At 35.8% G+C, this 18099-nt stretch overlaps 1 protein-coding gene and 1 long non-coding RNA gene across 9 annotated transcripts in view; one reads left to right on the forward strand and one right to left on the reverse strand.

Annotated features, from left to right (window-relative positions):
• GPHN (gephyrin) overlaps positions 1–18099 on the forward strand; it is a 524662-nt gene that overhangs the window by 495830 nt on the left and 10733 nt on the right. For all 8 annotated transcript variants that reach the window (XM_043472320.1, XM_043472318.1, XM_043472321.1 and 5 more), the window contains 3 exons: positions 653–740; positions 10646–10719; positions 15122–15186. In XM_043472320.1, the coding sequence (XP_043328255.1) occupies positions 653–740; positions 10646–10719; positions 15122–15186 (227 nt within the window). The remainder of the gene's footprint in view (positions 1–652; positions 741–10645; positions 10720–15121; positions 15187–18099) is intronic.
• On the reverse strand, positions 6876–17449 carry LOC122443769. Its single transcript, XR_006270109.1, has 3 exons — positions 17392–17449; positions 17219–17294; positions 6876–7011 (listed from the first exon to the last, which is right to left on the reverse strand). It is a non-coding gene; the product is annotated as an uncharacterized LOC122443769 (long non-coding RNA).

The following is an 18099-nucleotide window of genomic DNA, read 5'->3' on the forward strand; positions in this document are numbered from 1 at the left end:
TCCAAGGTTCTACATCTCCCAGGTCATAGCACCAGGATTTAAACTCAGGCAGTCCGAGTTCAGAGCTCACAGTCTTAATCTCTGTGCTGTGCACCTCCCAACTTTGTCTCTTGTATAGACTCTTGGGTAGATCTCAGGTTTCTTTTCTTACCTCTGTCACTCCTGGATAAAATATAAAATGATGCTCTACTTAAAAATCAGCCCGTTTCTTAAGGCCTAACCAAATTAAGTCATATTCCCTCTAAAGGGAATCAATCTGAAATTGAGTGATCAATTTTCCTGGTATGCCTGAAATTTCCTAGGACATGTAACTTTCATGTTACATAAAACTAAATCCGGGGTATTCCTAGGCAAACTGGGAGGGTGAGACAGCCTACTTAAACCTTACTGTGTCCCCTCATTATACCGCCTTGTTATATAGAGCAAAAAGCCCATGAAAGTACCAGTAACCACTACTTCTGCACTTACAAGTTTCTTTCTTCACAAGTTATGCTCCTACTGCATGGAGACCTTTTTGATTCCCACTTCATACAAAATTTGGTGCTGTGCTCACGTTAATGCCTACTCACTGAACAGGTGGTTTAGTTTTCAGCAGGCACTATATATAAAAATTTTTCCTTGTGTGTTAATTTGTCTTTTTTTTTTTTTCCAGCCCAGATGACTTACTCAATGCCTTGAATGAGGGTATCAGTCGTGCTGATGTCATCATCACATCAGGGGGTGTGTCCATGGGGGAAAAGGTATGAAAAAATGAGGTTCTTGAAACATAAGATTGATTAACAGTGGTCTGGTAGACATCCTGTATCCATAACCAGACCCCCACGAAGCTGGAAATCCACAGGGGTTCAGAAATTCCTGAGCGTTCTAAAAGGGATGCAGTACAATAGGTCAGACAGCTTACCATCTCAAATTAAATCCAGGAGTGAAGGTGCTAAAGTGTAGATATTAATAGATATTCTCCATATAGCAGACAGATTGCTGGGATAGTCTTCCCTCAGTCTCCTAGAGATCTTGGGCAGATGGCTGCCATTTTCTCCCAAGATCACCATCACAAAGCCTAGGGGCTGAGACCTGCATTGTCGCAAAGCTGTAAAAAATAATTTGCCTTACCATCAAACTACCTGAGGGGCTCTGAGCATCATAAGAGCAGACCCTGAGGTTAAGAGTACTTAAGTGTTATATTTATTATTTCTAGAGAGTGTTTCATGTGAAAGTTTTCTTGGTTGCTAATGAACTTAATTATGGGGCAATAACAGTTTGGCAGACCGAAAGTTTGTTTTTCCAGGACTTCTAAAGGGGCAGCAAGCTTGTAGTTAGCATAGGCTTGGCAGTTGTGGCTCAGGTATGGTAAGACCAGAACTCTCTCAATCTTAACCTTCTTTATTAGTGCTAACAAAGATGTCATTTATCCTAGGGATTTGCTCACAGGTAAACAGCCAATATAGTAAAGCCTATTGGTTTTGTTTATTTTACTCTCTGTGTAGTAAGATACTGACAGTAATCCTTTAATTTACTAAGAAAGCGATTTTAAGAACTGGGCATCCCAGAGTATTCCATAGTGTTAGTTGCTCAGTCGTGCCCGAATCTTTGTGACCCTATGGACTGTAGCTTGCCAGGCTCCTCTGTCCATGGAATTCTCTAGGCAAGAATACTAGAGTGGGTTGCCATTCCCTTCTCCAGGGCATCTTCCTGACCTGGGATTTGAACCCAGGGCTCCTACATTGGAGGCAGACTATTTACCTTCTGAGCCACCAAGAACTAATAATTGTCCTTCCTACCTCCTTGAGGGGGAATGAGATGAGAGAAGAACCAGGAAGAAAGAGATAAAGCATCAATGCAGCAGTCTCCTGCCAACCTGCAAACTCTAGTCCTCAAAAGAATTCCCGTGTACTTCAGTAGCAGAAAGAAAGAAAAGTATAAGAGAGAGAAGATCTGTTTTAGCCCAAGGGCTGAGTCTGAAAATCACTCATTGAAAACACAGGGAAGTAAGTCAAAGAAAGATCCAGAAGCATTATGTAGCAGACATGAATTTTAAGTACAGAAACTCAGGTATGCAAGAGATTTATTTACTTGTTTAAACTTATGAGCACCTATGCTATGGAATTGGCAGGAAATTTACTTAATGCACTACAGAATTAATTGCCTCCAGGAATTATACTAAAAAACAGGCAGGGGCTTGAGAGGTAGCAGAGCATCAAGGAGATACACATCTGGTCACCAGTCTTCACTGGATACATCTAGAGTGTCCTTGTCATGTTACTATATATCTCAGGTCTTTGCTATTTTGGGGCCATACTAATAGCCCTGAGATCAAGGGGGAGGCTGGAAGCCTTAGAGCAGAGGGAAGGGGCCCCTGCCACATGTGGGACCCACAGACCTCGAACCTCTTCTCAGCCAAGGAGAAATGACTCTTCACAGTTGCTTCCTTTAAAATCTCTCCCCAGCCCCACCTCTTCCTGCTCCACATAGCCTTTTCAAAAAGTTTTCATTTTTTATGTATCTGCTTTTTGCCCTAAAAGCTAAGGAACTATATGCATTACTATAAATTCTCCACCACCTACAGAATTGTGAAATAGCTCAAAGGCAATGAAAGGTATAGATGAACATTAAAGATACCCTAGACTGAACACCCAGTAATTGTTTCTTCCTATTTCAAAGCCTCTTAATTCTTCCTAGGGCTTCCCTTGTGACTCAGCTGGTAAAGAATCCACCTGCAACGTGGGAGACCTGGGTTCGATCCCTGGGTTGGGAAGATCCCCTGGAGAAGGGAAAGGCTGCCTACTCCAGTATTCTGGCCTGGAGAATTCCATGGACTGTATTGTCCATGGGGTTGCAAAGAGTCGGACACAATTGAGCAACTTTCACTTTCAATTCTTCCTAACAGTGTCTCCCTCACCCCACATGATCAGAAAAAAGGGCTGGTCTCATGGGTTTGCCCTGATTATTTAGCACCAAAGGTATTAATTAATCATATAGGTCACCTTGAGTATGGCTCCTAGGGCCATAAAGCAGTAGAATATTAAAACTAATAGTATTCCAAACAAACAATTTGTTAAAATATTTTTTTGTCTCTCTTATTTCATTTAGTCCTATGTTTCTTGTTATGCAAGATCTTGGCTTAGCAGTCTGCTTTCTTAAAACCTTCTGCTTCCATTCTAGAGAGTCCTGGGTTTCCTGACTCAGTCCACTGGTACTGTATAAAAGTGACCTAAGCTGTATCACCTCAGAGGTCTATACCCTAGAGACTAGTCTTTGAAGCATCAATTGTTTAAAATTCCTGTGATGGTCCTTTTTCCTAGTGCTCTGGATCTGTCTTTGTTCTAGACACAGACTATTTACTATAGCTCACAGCAGTGCCTTCAGACCAGCATCAAAGTAAAACAGTAACTTTCCTTAGGAAATAGATATTAAAAGGTATTAAAGTAAGACTCTCTATTCAGATACAATATGTAATAATTTCATAAAAAATTTGGGTCAGTGTGTTCCCTGCAGGTGAAAACACATCATTGACAGTATAAGCATTGTCAAATCACCAGACAGACACTTCCCATAAAGCATATAATTTCTGAAATATTATATTAATGACATTTTACCTGCCTGAATCTAACCTAGCACACAGTGAGCCTCTCTTCTCAGATGTAACAGTAACTTCCTTTCCATGAAATTCTTATAATGGTAACATCAAACAAACCTATTTCTAATGTCTCTTTTTATAAGATAAAAGAACAAACCTTCATGACTTTCTGGGAACCCTCTAGGAAATTTCAAACATAGTCTTAGACTTAAAAAATATTCTGCAATTTTTTTTTCTATATTTTGGTCTGATCTTTAGAAGGCAAAATCAAAAGAGTTGTCCAAAAAAAAATGGGCCCTTGATTAAGATCATGGATATCTAAGAAACAGTTCTTGGTTACCTAATTTTTCAAAGCAACAATAAAATATTTGAAAACAAGCATAGAGAACCTGCTTGCTATGCTTTTTTATTTCCTTAAATAATCAAAGACAAAATAAAGTAAACAAAAAGGCAGATTACACAAAAAGAAAAACACTACATATCATAGGGCAAGCATTAGTCAGTAAACCCAAGAAGTAAGCTCATCAAAACTGAGTAAACTTACTAAAATTTTAATATATTTCTCAGCTTCATTTCAAACACAATTATCATAAACCAAGGCAAATCAAAGTCACTTTCAGAGTTTTATCCTTTATTATGCTTTTTTTTAATGTTTTGAAACAACCTGACACTTTACTTTAGAACTAAGAGTGGTCCGCAGATCCAAGAGTGTCCTTGAGATTCTTTAAGCAGGTCTGCAAGGTTAAAACTATCCTTATAGTAAAACTAAGTCTTTATCTGACTTTTTTATTTTCCTTCTCTCATGAGTGAATAGCAAGTTTTCCAATATTGGAAGATGTATGATCTCATCAGACTGAATACTGAAGCAAATAAGAGAATCTACCTGACTTCTCTTAAGCTGAACATTAAAGAGAGTTTTTAATTATAAAATACATAAACAATAAATTACTTATGTTAACGTGAAGTAGTGTATCATTGCTATTTCCAGATGAACCACCAAATAAATATTTTTAACTTCTTAGTTTTAATTTCTGACACAGTAAACATTGATAGACATAAGCCACATACATAAACAAAAGCTCTATAATATAGAATATTATAAAGGGTCCTGAGACCAAATATTTTGAATATTGGATGTCTTTAATTTTTTTCCTTGAAAAATGAGAGAACATGCATAATTATACTTGTCTGTCATTATTACTCCAACATTTAAGAAAATAATTAATGTCTATCTCATAGTGAAAACTAGGGGACATAGATAATTGACAAATCATATGTAAGCATTTTAGCAGACTAGCCAAGTTCATATACACACAGAATACAGCTTTGTAGAGCAGACACATCCCCTTTTTTACCTTCTTAATGGAGCAAAAATGAAAATATATTCGTTAACACAACCCAAAGATATATCCTCCCTATGGCATATTAAAATAATAGGCAAAGTAAATTAGCTTAAAGTTATGTTTAGTAAACAGTGATCCAGTGTTCTGTCTTACTTAGAAATCATCTAGGTTTCCCATGATTGTTCATTAATTAACCAATTTAATAACGTCAAGATTTTAAATTACTTTAAGATCTTGAAAATTATTTTCAAGCTAACATTCTACAAACATAATTACTATTGAAATTAAAAGTTGTCAGAATAATGATTCAATTTCATTGAACCAAATTTTAGATTTTCACAATCTTAAGTATTATATAAGAATAGCATTAGCTTCTTTGATGAATTAATCTATATAATTTTAGGAAAAAACAAACCCAGGCAAAATGCATTTGCCTACTTAACATTGATAAATAAGAGAAAGAGCATGGCTTGATTTACTTATTAACCAAAATAATTAAGCTAGTCTCATTTACCAAAAGTTTACCTTAACTGTGTGAACTTTGACTCTTAAAATTGTAAGAAGAATATTTTTTTAGCGTAGCATATTTAAAACATAAGATAAATTTTCTTATTATCTGTGAATTTTTGGAATATTCTATTTATGTAAGTACTTAATCTCTCTAAATCAATAGAGCACCTTTAATTTAAGAGACAATAGAAGTGTTTTGGTGTGTTGGTTTTTCTCCCCTCTGGCAAAGCAAAGTTTATTGTAGGCCTGTGGTCAGGGCTGTTCTCTCCGAGCCCTGGTGAAACCAGAGTTGGGAATGAGGGGCTCTTGTGTTGCTCCCACCAGGGGCAGAGACAGGGTGGGGGACACCCTGAATCTGCAGTGTGCCCTGAGAAAGGCCCACTCTGCATGGTGGTCTTACAGTCATATAATTTATGAATACCCTCCAGAAGTAGGAAAACATTTCACACTCTTAAAGCAAGGTAAATGGCTTTGTGGATCAGACACGTAGTCACACAACCACGTAAAGAATATACAGCTTCATCTCCACAATTTCAGTGACATGGTAAGAGTAAACACAGAAACAAACAAAAAACTACTCAGTCTACAAACAAACAACTATTTTCCTTCCTAGAGGAAGGAAAACTTCTTCATTGATTTAGGTTCAAAATGACAATAAGAAAAATAAATTCACAAAACCAAGAAACCAGATTCTCTGTCTTTTCTTACCCAACAGAGAATAGATTTCAATCATCCATTTATAGGAGTCACCAAATGGTGAGACCATAAAACCAAATTCTCAATCACTGCTGCTACAAGGGGGACTACCTTAATGGCCATGCATAGAAACAGAAATAGAACCAAAATTAATAGAGGAGGTAAAAGTAGAGAAACCAACATTTAGCAGTTTTCAAGTTTTATTGCTGCTTGGCATTCACTCCAAAAACCAAGGAAAAATGTGTCCAGGTTTAAACCACCCATAAATTACACTTTTCTGACAATCGACTTGACTTGGGTTTGTCGGATAAATCAGTATGTTGTCTCTGTGGAGCCTTCAGAATCGTTAAGGTATAGTTTTTTAAAGATAAAATCATGCATCTCATAAATATATATTTTATTTTATAAAATTAACATGTGTCAGAGATTTTATTTAACTCATTAATTAGTGAAGGAACTAGTAAGATATTACAACTGGTTCTAAGAATTCAAAAAACACAGACAGAGATAGGTAATCCAAAATGCTGAAATCAGTTTTCTAATAGATGTAAAATTGTTCCATATCTGGAGGAGAATAGTCAATTACAACTCTACTGACAGAATTAATTTGTATTTCTTTGGATGCTAATCATGTTCACTATTACACTATTATTTTTCTGCAGACTAATTTTTGTAGAATAGCTCAAAGACAGTGAAAGGCACAAATAACCCAGAAGGTTATTTGGACCTCAGATAATCTTTTTTACCCATTTCAAAGTCTTTCACAACTTTTCTGACATTGTTTGTTCTTGCTTAAGTTGAGGGAAGGACCAGTCTCCTTCATTCATTCGTGTTTCCTCTTCGTATCTGTGTATCTAGCTTTCAGAACATCAGAGGTCCTTGCTGTTTCTGTAGATAGACAAAAACAAGAACAATGATGATTCTCAGCCTTCATTACTACGTCTGGTACAAGCTTTCTGTCACAAGAAACATGAAGCATTTCTTCATGTTCAAAAAAGAGTTGAAAGGGGGCATTTTTTACAACAGAGATGATTTTTTTCAAGAAAAATAAAATACTTTCATTCATTTAGCAAATATGTAATGAGTGTATATGCTTTCCAAACTCTGTATCATTATCCTTAGAGAGCCCTGCATGTATGGCCTCTACCTGTCTCTTCAGCCTCCCCTTATGCCTTTCCCCTGCTCATTCACTACCTTTTATTGTCTTTTCAGTTCTAGACACACTCTTTACTGCTCTAGAAGCTTTTGTATATACTTTTCTCTGCCAAGAATTCCCTCCACACTTCATATGACTGAGTCCTCCTCATCCTCACCACCTGTTTTAAAGTGATCTTTCCGTATTCTCCACTTCACACATTGTTCTCTATCCTAGCACCTGCTTTTTTCTTCAGAGTATGTTCCACATCTTATAGTTAATCTATTTGTTGGTTTGCTTATTTTAGGCTGTCTCCCTCTGCAGTAAACTATAACAGGACATCTTTGTGCCAGGGACCTTGTCTGTCTGGTTCACTAGTGAGTCTCTAACACAAATAGAATTCCTGATACATAGTGGGCTCTCAGAAATATTTGTTGAACTAGCAAATTAATGAATGAAAGGCATGTGTGTGTCACTATGGGCTCATTATAAATATATATACAGGGTTCCTGTTCTTACAAACTATCTAGTACAGTAAAGAATACAGATAGTTATCAGGCAGTTGCAGCATTACCTAAGTGTGTGGTGTCAGGACGACTTGGTATTGTAAGAGCATAAAAGAAAGGCCTGGACAGTCTTTCCCAAAGGAAATTCATTCCAAATACCTTTTCCACTGAGGTCTTTAAAGGAAAATGGAATTCTGGTTCATACTGTGGTCTCTTGCAACCTCAGGTCTTTAATGTGATCACTTTCAAATTTAAAAGATCCAGGTGGAAATATTTTAACTATGCTGGTAATAATTCTACAGAATACCTGAATTCTTAACACTGTTGTGTTTCAGTATAAGTGGTGACTTTTTCTTTTTATGTCTTTGATCTGGTTTCATTCCTGTAATACAGCCACCTGATTTTGTGAGGGGGGAATAATACATGGTTTTTGTACAAAAAAAAAAAAAAAGGCCTGGAGATTTCTGCCTCTACTATGATGGAGTGGCTTATTTGGACCAACTCTCCCACCAAGAACAACTATATAAAAGAAAGATTAGAGAAGCATGAAAATGCTAGAAAGGACTAGAGGGTAAAGGAAAGGGTTAATATGTAGGTAACTGTGAATGAATTGTTGATTATATGAAATAATATCTTGAGGTTTACATGTATATGAATATATACTAAATATAGACTATATATTGTCTGTATAGTATATATAGACTTCATAATAGCACAAAAAGCAAAGAGGAATAAATAGAGTTAACATGTTTTAAAGTTCTTACATTTTGGGGAAGTGATAAAAATACCAGATCATGATGGACTATAGTAAGTTAAGAATGCATTTTGTGATCTCTAAAGCAACCAGTAAGAGAATGTGTAACTAACAAGCAAATAGAAGAGAAAGAAAATTTAAAAACAAAAAAATTTTGGCAAATCAAAGGAAGACATGAAAGGAGAAAAAAGGAGATAAAAACAGAAGTGACAAATAACTAACGAATAGGAGGCAAATAGTTTTAAATCCCAATAAAGCAGTAATAAGGGACTTCTTGATGGTCCAGTGGTTAAGAATGTGCTGTGCAATGGAGAGGGTGTGGGATCAGTCCCTGGTGGGGGAGCTAAGAGTCCACATGCTGCAGAGCAACAAAGCCTACACCTGGCAACTGCTCAGCCTGCGCACCACAACCAGAGAGCCCGGGCACTGCAGCAGAGACGCAGCACAACCAAAAATAAAGACAAACAGATAAAATTAAAAATACATCGCAGTAATTATATTAAGTATAAGTGGACTGAGTCCTCCAATTAAAAATTGTCATTCTAGATTTTAAAAAACAACAAATTGTATGGTGCTTATAAGAGACCCACCTTAAATATAAGAACACAGATACTTGAAAGTAAGAGATGAGAAAAAAGTTATAGAACAGCTAGTTGGCTGTCTTGATATCAGAGAAAATTAAGGTAAAAAGGCTTACTAGATATTAAGAGGAGGGACATTTCCTATTCCTGAATTTACATGGATCAGTTCATCAAGAAAATTCTAAATTATTTCATCTAATAATATAATCTAAAAATAATCATGAATCAGTAATCAATCTACGGTCCAGCCCTGGGAATTCAGGGGAGATTTGAGATTGACAATAGAGAGAGGAGGGCAGAAGAAAGGGTATTCCAGACAAAAGGGAGAATATTTTCAAAGATTTGAGGCAAGAAAGTATGAAAACTGACAACAATATAGACTTGCAGGAATGTTGAGAGAGATTGAGGAAGAGGAATGGGGCTGGTGGGAAACAGATTGCCTGATAAGAGCAATGATTGGCAAAAGGAGGCTAGAAAATATCAATATAATAATCCTAACTATGATCATTTAAAAGATGATACTTATTTCTGGAGACCGTGGAGTTATTGAAGTGTTGCATAGTGATTTGATCAGATTTGTCTCCCTCACGACTGTCGGGGGAATGAATTGGAGAATTGGCAGAGAGACCTATTTCAGTAATTCAGGTGAGATGATGTTGGCTGAGGCTGTAGAGATGGAGAGAAGGAAATAGTTTTTAAAAATAAAGTGTCTCATAACTTGTGAAATATTTAATATTTTAGTAGGATACTAGACTCTCTTGAATTAGTGAGCAACTTCTCAGTAACAGAAGTTGTATTACTTTGGAGAAATTTTTTGAACTGCTGTTTTTCTCTTTATATCTACAAAACCAACTACAAGACACTGTTGCCTTTCCTTTCCGAAGATCAGGTTTTGTTGGTTTGCTCTGGGTTGATCATAACCTTAGGTTGGTTGTGTCTGTAGTCGCAGAATATGAAGTTGGAGCAATTAAATGCCCTTGACTTTCTGTTTAGAGCTCCCTCCCTAAGTTTTTAGTTGACTTATTTAGACTCGGTAATCTTGGGTAAATGTCCAAGTCTCTCCTCAAGGAATGCACATTAGTTCAAGCTCATTAAGGAGAACAGCATGGGATGCATACACGTGGCTTCTCTGCCCAAGCACAGCTTCTTAAGCCATATTTATTAACATCCTTTCTCAGACACAAAATGCTATCCTAAAAGAGAGACAACAGCCTAGCAAGTAATAATTTGTATGTTAATGTGGTTATTTGGTTTACTCTCTAACTACTCCTATTGGAACGTTCTTTTTATGAGGGAAGGAACATTGCCTCTTTTGTTCAAGGCTGCATCTCCCTGTATATTGATTGATATTTAGCATACATATATTATACTCGATAAATATTTACTGAATGAATGAATGAGGAATGAAGAAATAGTTGTCATAAATCAACTTCACTAAAATAGGTGTTTCTTTTCATTTTAATCTTATGCTTTTTTTTTCATTTAAAGTCTGAAAGTCTGATATTAAAATGTTTGAAAGTAAAGTGATTATTTTTCATATTTGCAGGACTATCTCAAGCAGGTGCTGGACATTGATCTTCATGCCCAGATCCATTTTGGCAGGGTTTTTATGAAACCAGGGTATGAATATAATCTTGTTATCTAATATATGGGTTGCTTTGGCTTGCTTTGACTAACAAAGTTTTTAAATGCTTTCCTACTACATTTTCTATTATGGATTATTTATTCTAATAAAGGAATGTTACAGTATTAGAGTTCTTTGAAAAAGTATATATCCTATCTGAAATGGGAATTCATCTTATTAAACACTGAATCTGGTTTAAAATGAAGCAAAGCAACTTTCCAAACCTTTTCTCTTTTTAATTCCCATGTCTAGTTCCTACCTTCTCTTTTTCAGCTCTTTCTCTCACTTAAAAACATTTTAGTATGAAAATTCTCAAACATACACAAAAGCAGAGAGCATAACGAAACCCCTTATACCTCATAACCCAGCTTCAGTAACTATCAACATTTCTCCTTGTTTTATCAATCCCTTCCTTCACCTTTTTGGGAGGACAGAGGGTTAGATTGTTTTAAAACAAATTCTACACATGGCATTTTAGTATACATCTCAAATATTAATAATAACAACAGCAAAAACAAAAAAAATAATAACAACAGCAGTATTATCTTATATAATCACAATGGTATTATCTCACCTAAAAAAATAAATAAGAACACCTGAATATCATCTAATCCCCCGATCATATTTGAAAAGTCTCCCAAATGTCAAGGAAGAGTATGCCTTCTTATATATGTTTTGTTTGAATTAGGATTTAAGTTAGGTCTACTCAATGTGTTTGGTTGTTGACTCTCTATTAAACAAGAACATTTAATACCCGCCCCCACTCCCACATTTTTGGTATGCCGTTGACTTGCTGCAAAAACTGAATCCTTTGTCCTTGTGAATAGGCTTGGCTGATTGCTTCCTTGTGGTGGTGTTTGACTTGTTTCTCTCTCTCTCCAGTGTATTCTGTACACTAGAAGTTAGATCTAAAAGTTTGATTAGTTTCAGATTCAGTTTTTTTCTTTGTAAGAATACTTCATGAATAGTATTTCAAAATGCTTACTACCTCCAAAGAGGAAAGAAAAGTAAACACATACCTAGATCTTGCATATCTCCTAAAAATTAATAATTCCCTGAGGAATGGCTGGAGGTTTTGTAATCCATTATAAATCCTCAAAGAATGCAAACATTGGTGTTGATAAAATATAAAATATGTGTGGCCTTGTCTTTAAGCAATAGCCTGTCTGTTCAGACTGCTGCTGCTCTCTAAGTCTCTGATACATAAACATTATAAAAACAGTGTTGAAAGGCCTCAGTGTGTGGGTGAGCATTTCAGCACACCTCCATGCTAACAGAGACAACAGTGATGATTCTTTAGTTCAGGGTTATACTCTGATGGGTGCTCATGTGAACCCTGAGAGTAGTGGTGGGAGCTACCAGTTATTACAAGTGAGCCGTAATAGCAGAAATAGCCAGGAAATGCAGAAATTTCTAGAAAGAAGCCTTTCTTAAGTGTCAAACCAGCCCTCCTGATCTCCCTGATTTATTGGGCACCTCATGTCAGTTCTAGACAGAGATCGGGCTTTATATTTAAGTATCAAGTTAAGATAACCCCTAAAGCCTTTCCACAATCTGATAGAATTCAGAATTCTTGGTGGTGTATTTCTGTAGTTGCTCCAATATGGCCGCCACTGACAGGGCCTTTTTACTATCGAAGCTGTTGGATTGGGATCATTCTTACTAAGAATATTTTGTCTTAAGCAAATATCTTTATGCTATGAGTACAGACAGACTTTTTAAAATTCCTGTCCCCATGGGCAGTACTAATTTGATTAGAATTCAGAGAACATCCCATGAGTATGTCAATGTACTTCTCACTAACTGCAAAAATTGGATTGATTATTTCTCTGCAGTGAGAAAGAAGCTGACATTACTTGCCCTCACCTCTAGGGGAGAAATAGTTGTGTAATATCTATTATTTAAATTAACCTCAGCACCTATGATATATAATAAGTACTCATTTTATTTTTAATCTGTTATTACCATTCACTTCAGCTATAGGAGTTCATCAGTTCCTAATATTTATTCTCCTCCCTTAAAGTCTAAAAGCTGTTACATTCTGATCTCAAGAGGGAAAAGGAACAACAGGTGTTCAGTTTTAAGGAAATAGCTTTCCAGATCCTAAACAGAAACTTCACAGTCTAGCAATAAGACAATCATCATAGCAGTGCACAATTACAAAATGTTTTATTATAATAGAATCTTTTTAAAATGAGTATCTTTAGAGAAATCACAGTACCTGTCTGCAAGATTCAAAAGATGACTTAAATTAGTTTTAAATACATAGAGGGAAGGTGTCATGTATTCCCTCCTCACTCTTAGTATGTGTTTTAGTTTGCTGTTAAAAAGTGGTTTAGAACTTTAAATGGGCTTCCTTTAATTGGCCAGAATTTTATACTTGCCTGAAGATAAGAATTTAAAGTAATTGCTACTTAATAGTAGAACAAGAAGAAATATAAAAAGTTGAAGAACAATTTAGCTTTGCTCTTCCCACATACAGTGCATTCAGAATGCAATTAACCTCTTTCGTTTTAGACAAAGAGATACTCAAAAAGCATTTGGAATATTATCAACCAGATCTACCAATCACGGTTTTTATGGGTCATCTGCAGTGAACATAGCTATTGTCAAAATGTACCTTGGAAATTATTTTCATCACACAGTAACAATAATTGCCAAATAACGTATCTATAAATAGATAAGACAGTCTACTCTTTGTTTTCTAAAATACATCAAAGAATCAGGAAGTAAGCAAAAAAGGCCTCAGTAGCCAAAAATAGATGTTAGGAAACCAATATAGTAACACTTTACAGCACACCCTATGAGAGCCTTATCTAATTATGAACCATAATGTTAGAAAAACCTTGGTTCAAATCTTTGTTTCCCCATTTTATATCTGAGTGATTTTGGCTAAATCGCTTAATCTCTTGAGTCTCATTTTCGTCATCTATAAAATGGAATAATAATTGTCACCTCATAGGATTTTTGTAAGAATTAAATGAAACAATGGATATAATGCTTAGATGTTTCTTTAAAAGTGGTAGTTTCTATTATTATTATTGTTATCATTCTAAAAATATAACTATTACTACTGTCTGTTTCCCAAACCTAAGGCCAGCTTTAAGGGTCGAGATGATAGCAGTCTCATATGAAGGGGACCCCAGAAAAATAAAACAGTAGGGGGAGAAAAAGCAGAAGCAAGAACTGTAGAAACACTGCAGCATATTCTGTCGTGTTATGGTTTAATACTCTGGTAACCCAATATCACTGTATCGTAGCAGAGCAGAATTGGTTAATAATGATGGCTGCGATTCATCAAAAATGTTAATGTTCATCGTATTACTGCAAAAGGTTATGTGTGAGTGATCCTTTTCTCATTCAGCCCATCAGTGAAAATAGTAAAAAGGAAAACAGTTTGGGTAGTTTTTTTAGTTATGTGGAAATTTCAGCATTCCCTAAGAATTTTGCATCATTCAAGTTTCATTTATATAATAAAAATTTTAGCTGAGATTCTGTGTGAAGGGTAGGCGATAGAAAAAAAAAAATCATTCTTATTTACCACCTGCCCCCTTCATGCCACTCACACCCATCTCCACACCCCCATGATGAGGATTCCTGTCAGACCCGTAAGGAAATATAATTTGAGAATATTTTAAAATTATTATTGCTTTAAGGGCACTAAAAGCCGATGCACTGGGACAACCCAGAGGGATGGGATGGGGAGGGAGGTGGGAAGGGTTTCAGGACAGGGGACACATGTACACCCGTGGCTGATTCATGTCAGTGTATGGCAAAAACCACCACAATATTGTAATCAGGCTCCAATTAAAATAAATTAATTAAAAATAAATTTTAAAAATTATTATTGCTTTAATTTTGTTCTAGTCATGATATTTTGTTTTGATGTTTCAAAACATTCCCTTTATAGGAGGGAAGGTTTTTTTTTTTTTTTTTTAGGAGGGAAGCTCCTATGTTTATTGCTGAGTATAGTCTTAAAGGGCTGAGAAATACTCATCTTCAACAATAGGCGATTATCTGATAGACATGTCTTACCAGATAGTCGTCTGATAAAAAGAATGATTGTTACTGGTCAGCAGGAAATAAACGCATTAGAAATTGTTGAACTAAAGGGCTAGAGAAACTGGGGTTTGGGATACACTTCTTGGGCACTGGCAAGAAGGAAACAAAGTAAACTACAGAAAACCAGGAAGTGTTGGTTAAAAACAGAAGATGCTAAAAACAAATTAATTTAATTGTGCTTCACTGCAGGTTATAAAGGTTTAAAGGAGAGTCAACAGAAAAGTATTTTTAGAGAGTAAGTGATCTGTATGAAGAACCATATAACAAGAAAACTGCAGTGTTTAATTTACTCATTGCCTAGCAGTCACTAACAAATATCCTCTATTTTTCCTCTAGCCTGCCAACAACATTTGCAACTTTGGATATTGATGGTGTAAGAAAAATAATCTTTGCACTACCAGGTAAGAATAACTTACTTTCTTTTGCTTTTTCTGGAAAAATAGCCAAAATCTTTTTGTGCCCCAGGTGACCAGTCCCCTATCAGAGCACATGATTTGGAATCTGAAAGACCTGGGCTCAAGCCCCAGCTTTGCATACTGTATTACCTTGAGCAAATCACATAATCTCTCTGAGTCTGTTTCTTCATCTATAAAATGGGGCAAATATATGCTTCATAGGGCTTGTGCAAAAGTCAAATTAGATAGTACCTTTCAAAGCACAATTCAGACCCTAAGATGATAAGCGTTACCTGTTACCACATCTTTCTGGGGCATGTACAGGACACTGGTCAAAGTTAACAGTATAATCATCTCCCGCAACTAGAGTATTGTGCTCAAAGGGCCTTGAATCACCCCTGCAGATACCAGAACAACAACAACAAAAGAAATACAACATTGCATTTACTTGTTATTTTCTCAACTTCTAAAATTATCCTCTGATCTGTAAGCAATGTTCCATTCTCTATTTTTTGGCATAGATTCCTTCAGAAAATAACCTACTTATTCCTTTCAGATGTACAAGTCTGGTGGCTTTAGGTTGCTTATTTGCTTTTTTATAGTTAATAAATCTCAAAATAGAGATAGAAAGAAAAGGCAGGCAAAAAATTTTAGAACTTTAAAAACATTTTTAAAGCCCTTTATCTGTAAGCATAAAAGAGGTTTGATTTCTATCGTATTAAGAGAGAGGACATGTAAGTAAAGTTTTAGTTCTCAAAATTTATCTGTGGTATAAGACTCTTTAAGGCCTTTAATATATCCCTAGATACTCTGAACACCATTATATAGAGAAAGGATAACCTCTTTCTAGCTTCATTTTGCTTAGAAGAAACTGTTTATGTTGTCTACAGAAGATATGACTTGACCTACGAAGTATGTTTTAGTGGGAGTCTGTTTTGCCATTACTAACAAAGTGTTGTTCATCTGCCAAGAAGTTATAATTAAATAGCCTGCTTTTCAAATTGCTCCTCTGAGGTTTTCTATGCTCAGCCTGAAGGTACCAAAAGAGGGCAGCAACAATTCACATGTTCAGATTGTAAAACCAGCAAAGTGGTTCTTTTTACAAGGATTTGAAAACTCAGAATTGGATTTTGCTTATTTAAAGTGCTTCATTTAAAGCCATTACTAATCTTGATAAGTTCTAAAGCAATTTAAAAGTCTTGTGTATCTACTTGTTCTTTTTTTTGACTTTTTCTAGTAACATGTGTTCACTGTAAAACATTAGAAAATAACTTAGATAAGCAATAAGAATTGTTATCCATAATCTCCCTCACCCAAAATAACCACTACTTTCAGATTTTTTGGTGTTGGTTCTTCCAGTCTCTCTCTTTTTTTTACATCGAACAATTCATTTCTTATACAGTAATTTTATCAAGCAGTAGCATTACAGGAATACTGTAATCGTTGAGCTTTTTTTCTTTTTTTTTCTTTTTTTTTTTTTTTTTTTTTGCTTTCCCAGGAAAATTTCCATCTGTTTACATTTTGATTCAAGAATAAAGCAGTTAATTGTCCCTAGGAGTCTGCTATCCTGTGAAATAACTCAGAAAAAACAACAGTTTTTTCTACTGAAATAATTGTGTCACTCATCACTTTACAACTTTAAAAAGATCTCTTTTTAAATGCTTTTGTAGGTAGAAGAAAATTAAAGGTATGGTTTTAGCTAGTAATAGGCCAAACCAACCATTGCCTTTTATTTTGATGATGAAGTTAGCATCACATAACCAGGCCAAGCCATTCCCTACCCCCACTATATATATACACACACACACACACAGTCACATATCATTGTATAAAAGTATTAGTAAAATTATAATTTTAGAACCAACAGGGATATTGAGACTTATATCATCCAAACTTTTTATTTTGTGATTAAGTAAAGCTAGACCCAGAAGGGTCTGGAACTCTTGCCAGGGTCATGCAGCTTTGTTAGTTAACAATACCACACAAGAAACTAAATCTGTTATTCTCAGCTCAATCATTTTTTCATAGCTCACCTTACCTGCCTTTGAAGTGTATGACACACCCAGATTTCTTCTCGGAGAGGTACAATTGAATTCCTCAAATTTTTCTTTTAACTGTAAAAGAACTTGGAATTTGTATTATTCTGCTCAAGCTGCCAAAGCAGAATATCACAGACTGGGTAGCTTAAACAACAGAAATTTATTTTCTCACAGTTCTGGAGACTAGAAGTCTAAGCTCAAGGCGCCAGCTCAGTTGGTTTCTGTTGAGATCTTTCTCCCTTGCTTGCAAGTGGCCACTTCTCCCAACACCTCCACATGACCTTTTCTTCTGTGTACACTCCTCATGTTTGTTTTTCTTTTTATGAGGACACCAGTCCTATTGGATTAGAACCTCACCCTTAAAACCTCGTTAAACTTCGCATGCGTGCTAAGTTGCTTTAGTTGTGTCCGACTGTTTGCAACCCTATGGACTGTAGCCCACCAGGCTCCATCTGTCCATGGGATTCTCCAGGCAAGAGTACTGGAGTGGGTTCCCATGTCCTTCTCCAGGAGATCTTCCCTACCCAGGGATTGAACCTGTGTCTCTTACCTCTCCTGCATTGGCAGGTGGGTTCTTGACCACTGGCACCACCTGGGAAGCGCATTTAACTTAGTTACTTCTTTAACAGTCCTATCTCCAAATACAGTCACATTGGAGGGTTAAGACTTCAACATATGAATTCGAGGGAAACATAATTCAGTTCCTAACAGTATTAACCTTCAAATCCTTCACATTTTAAATCATTTAGTTTTATATTTTTTAATTTAAAGAAATTTCTGAGTAGGGAGGATTATGGATAAATTTCTTTATGCTTATCCTACTTGCTAATATTTTTTTGCACTGAGTATGTGTTACTATGTAATTTTATGCCATTTTAAA

Source organism: Cervus canadensis, chromosome 6, assembly GCF_019320065.1.
Source record: "Cervus canadensis isolate Bull #8, Minnesota chromosome 6, ASM1932006v1, whole genome shotgun sequence".
Lineage (NCBI taxonomy): Eukaryota > Metazoa > Chordata > Mammalia > Artiodactyla > Cervidae > Cervus > Cervus canadensis.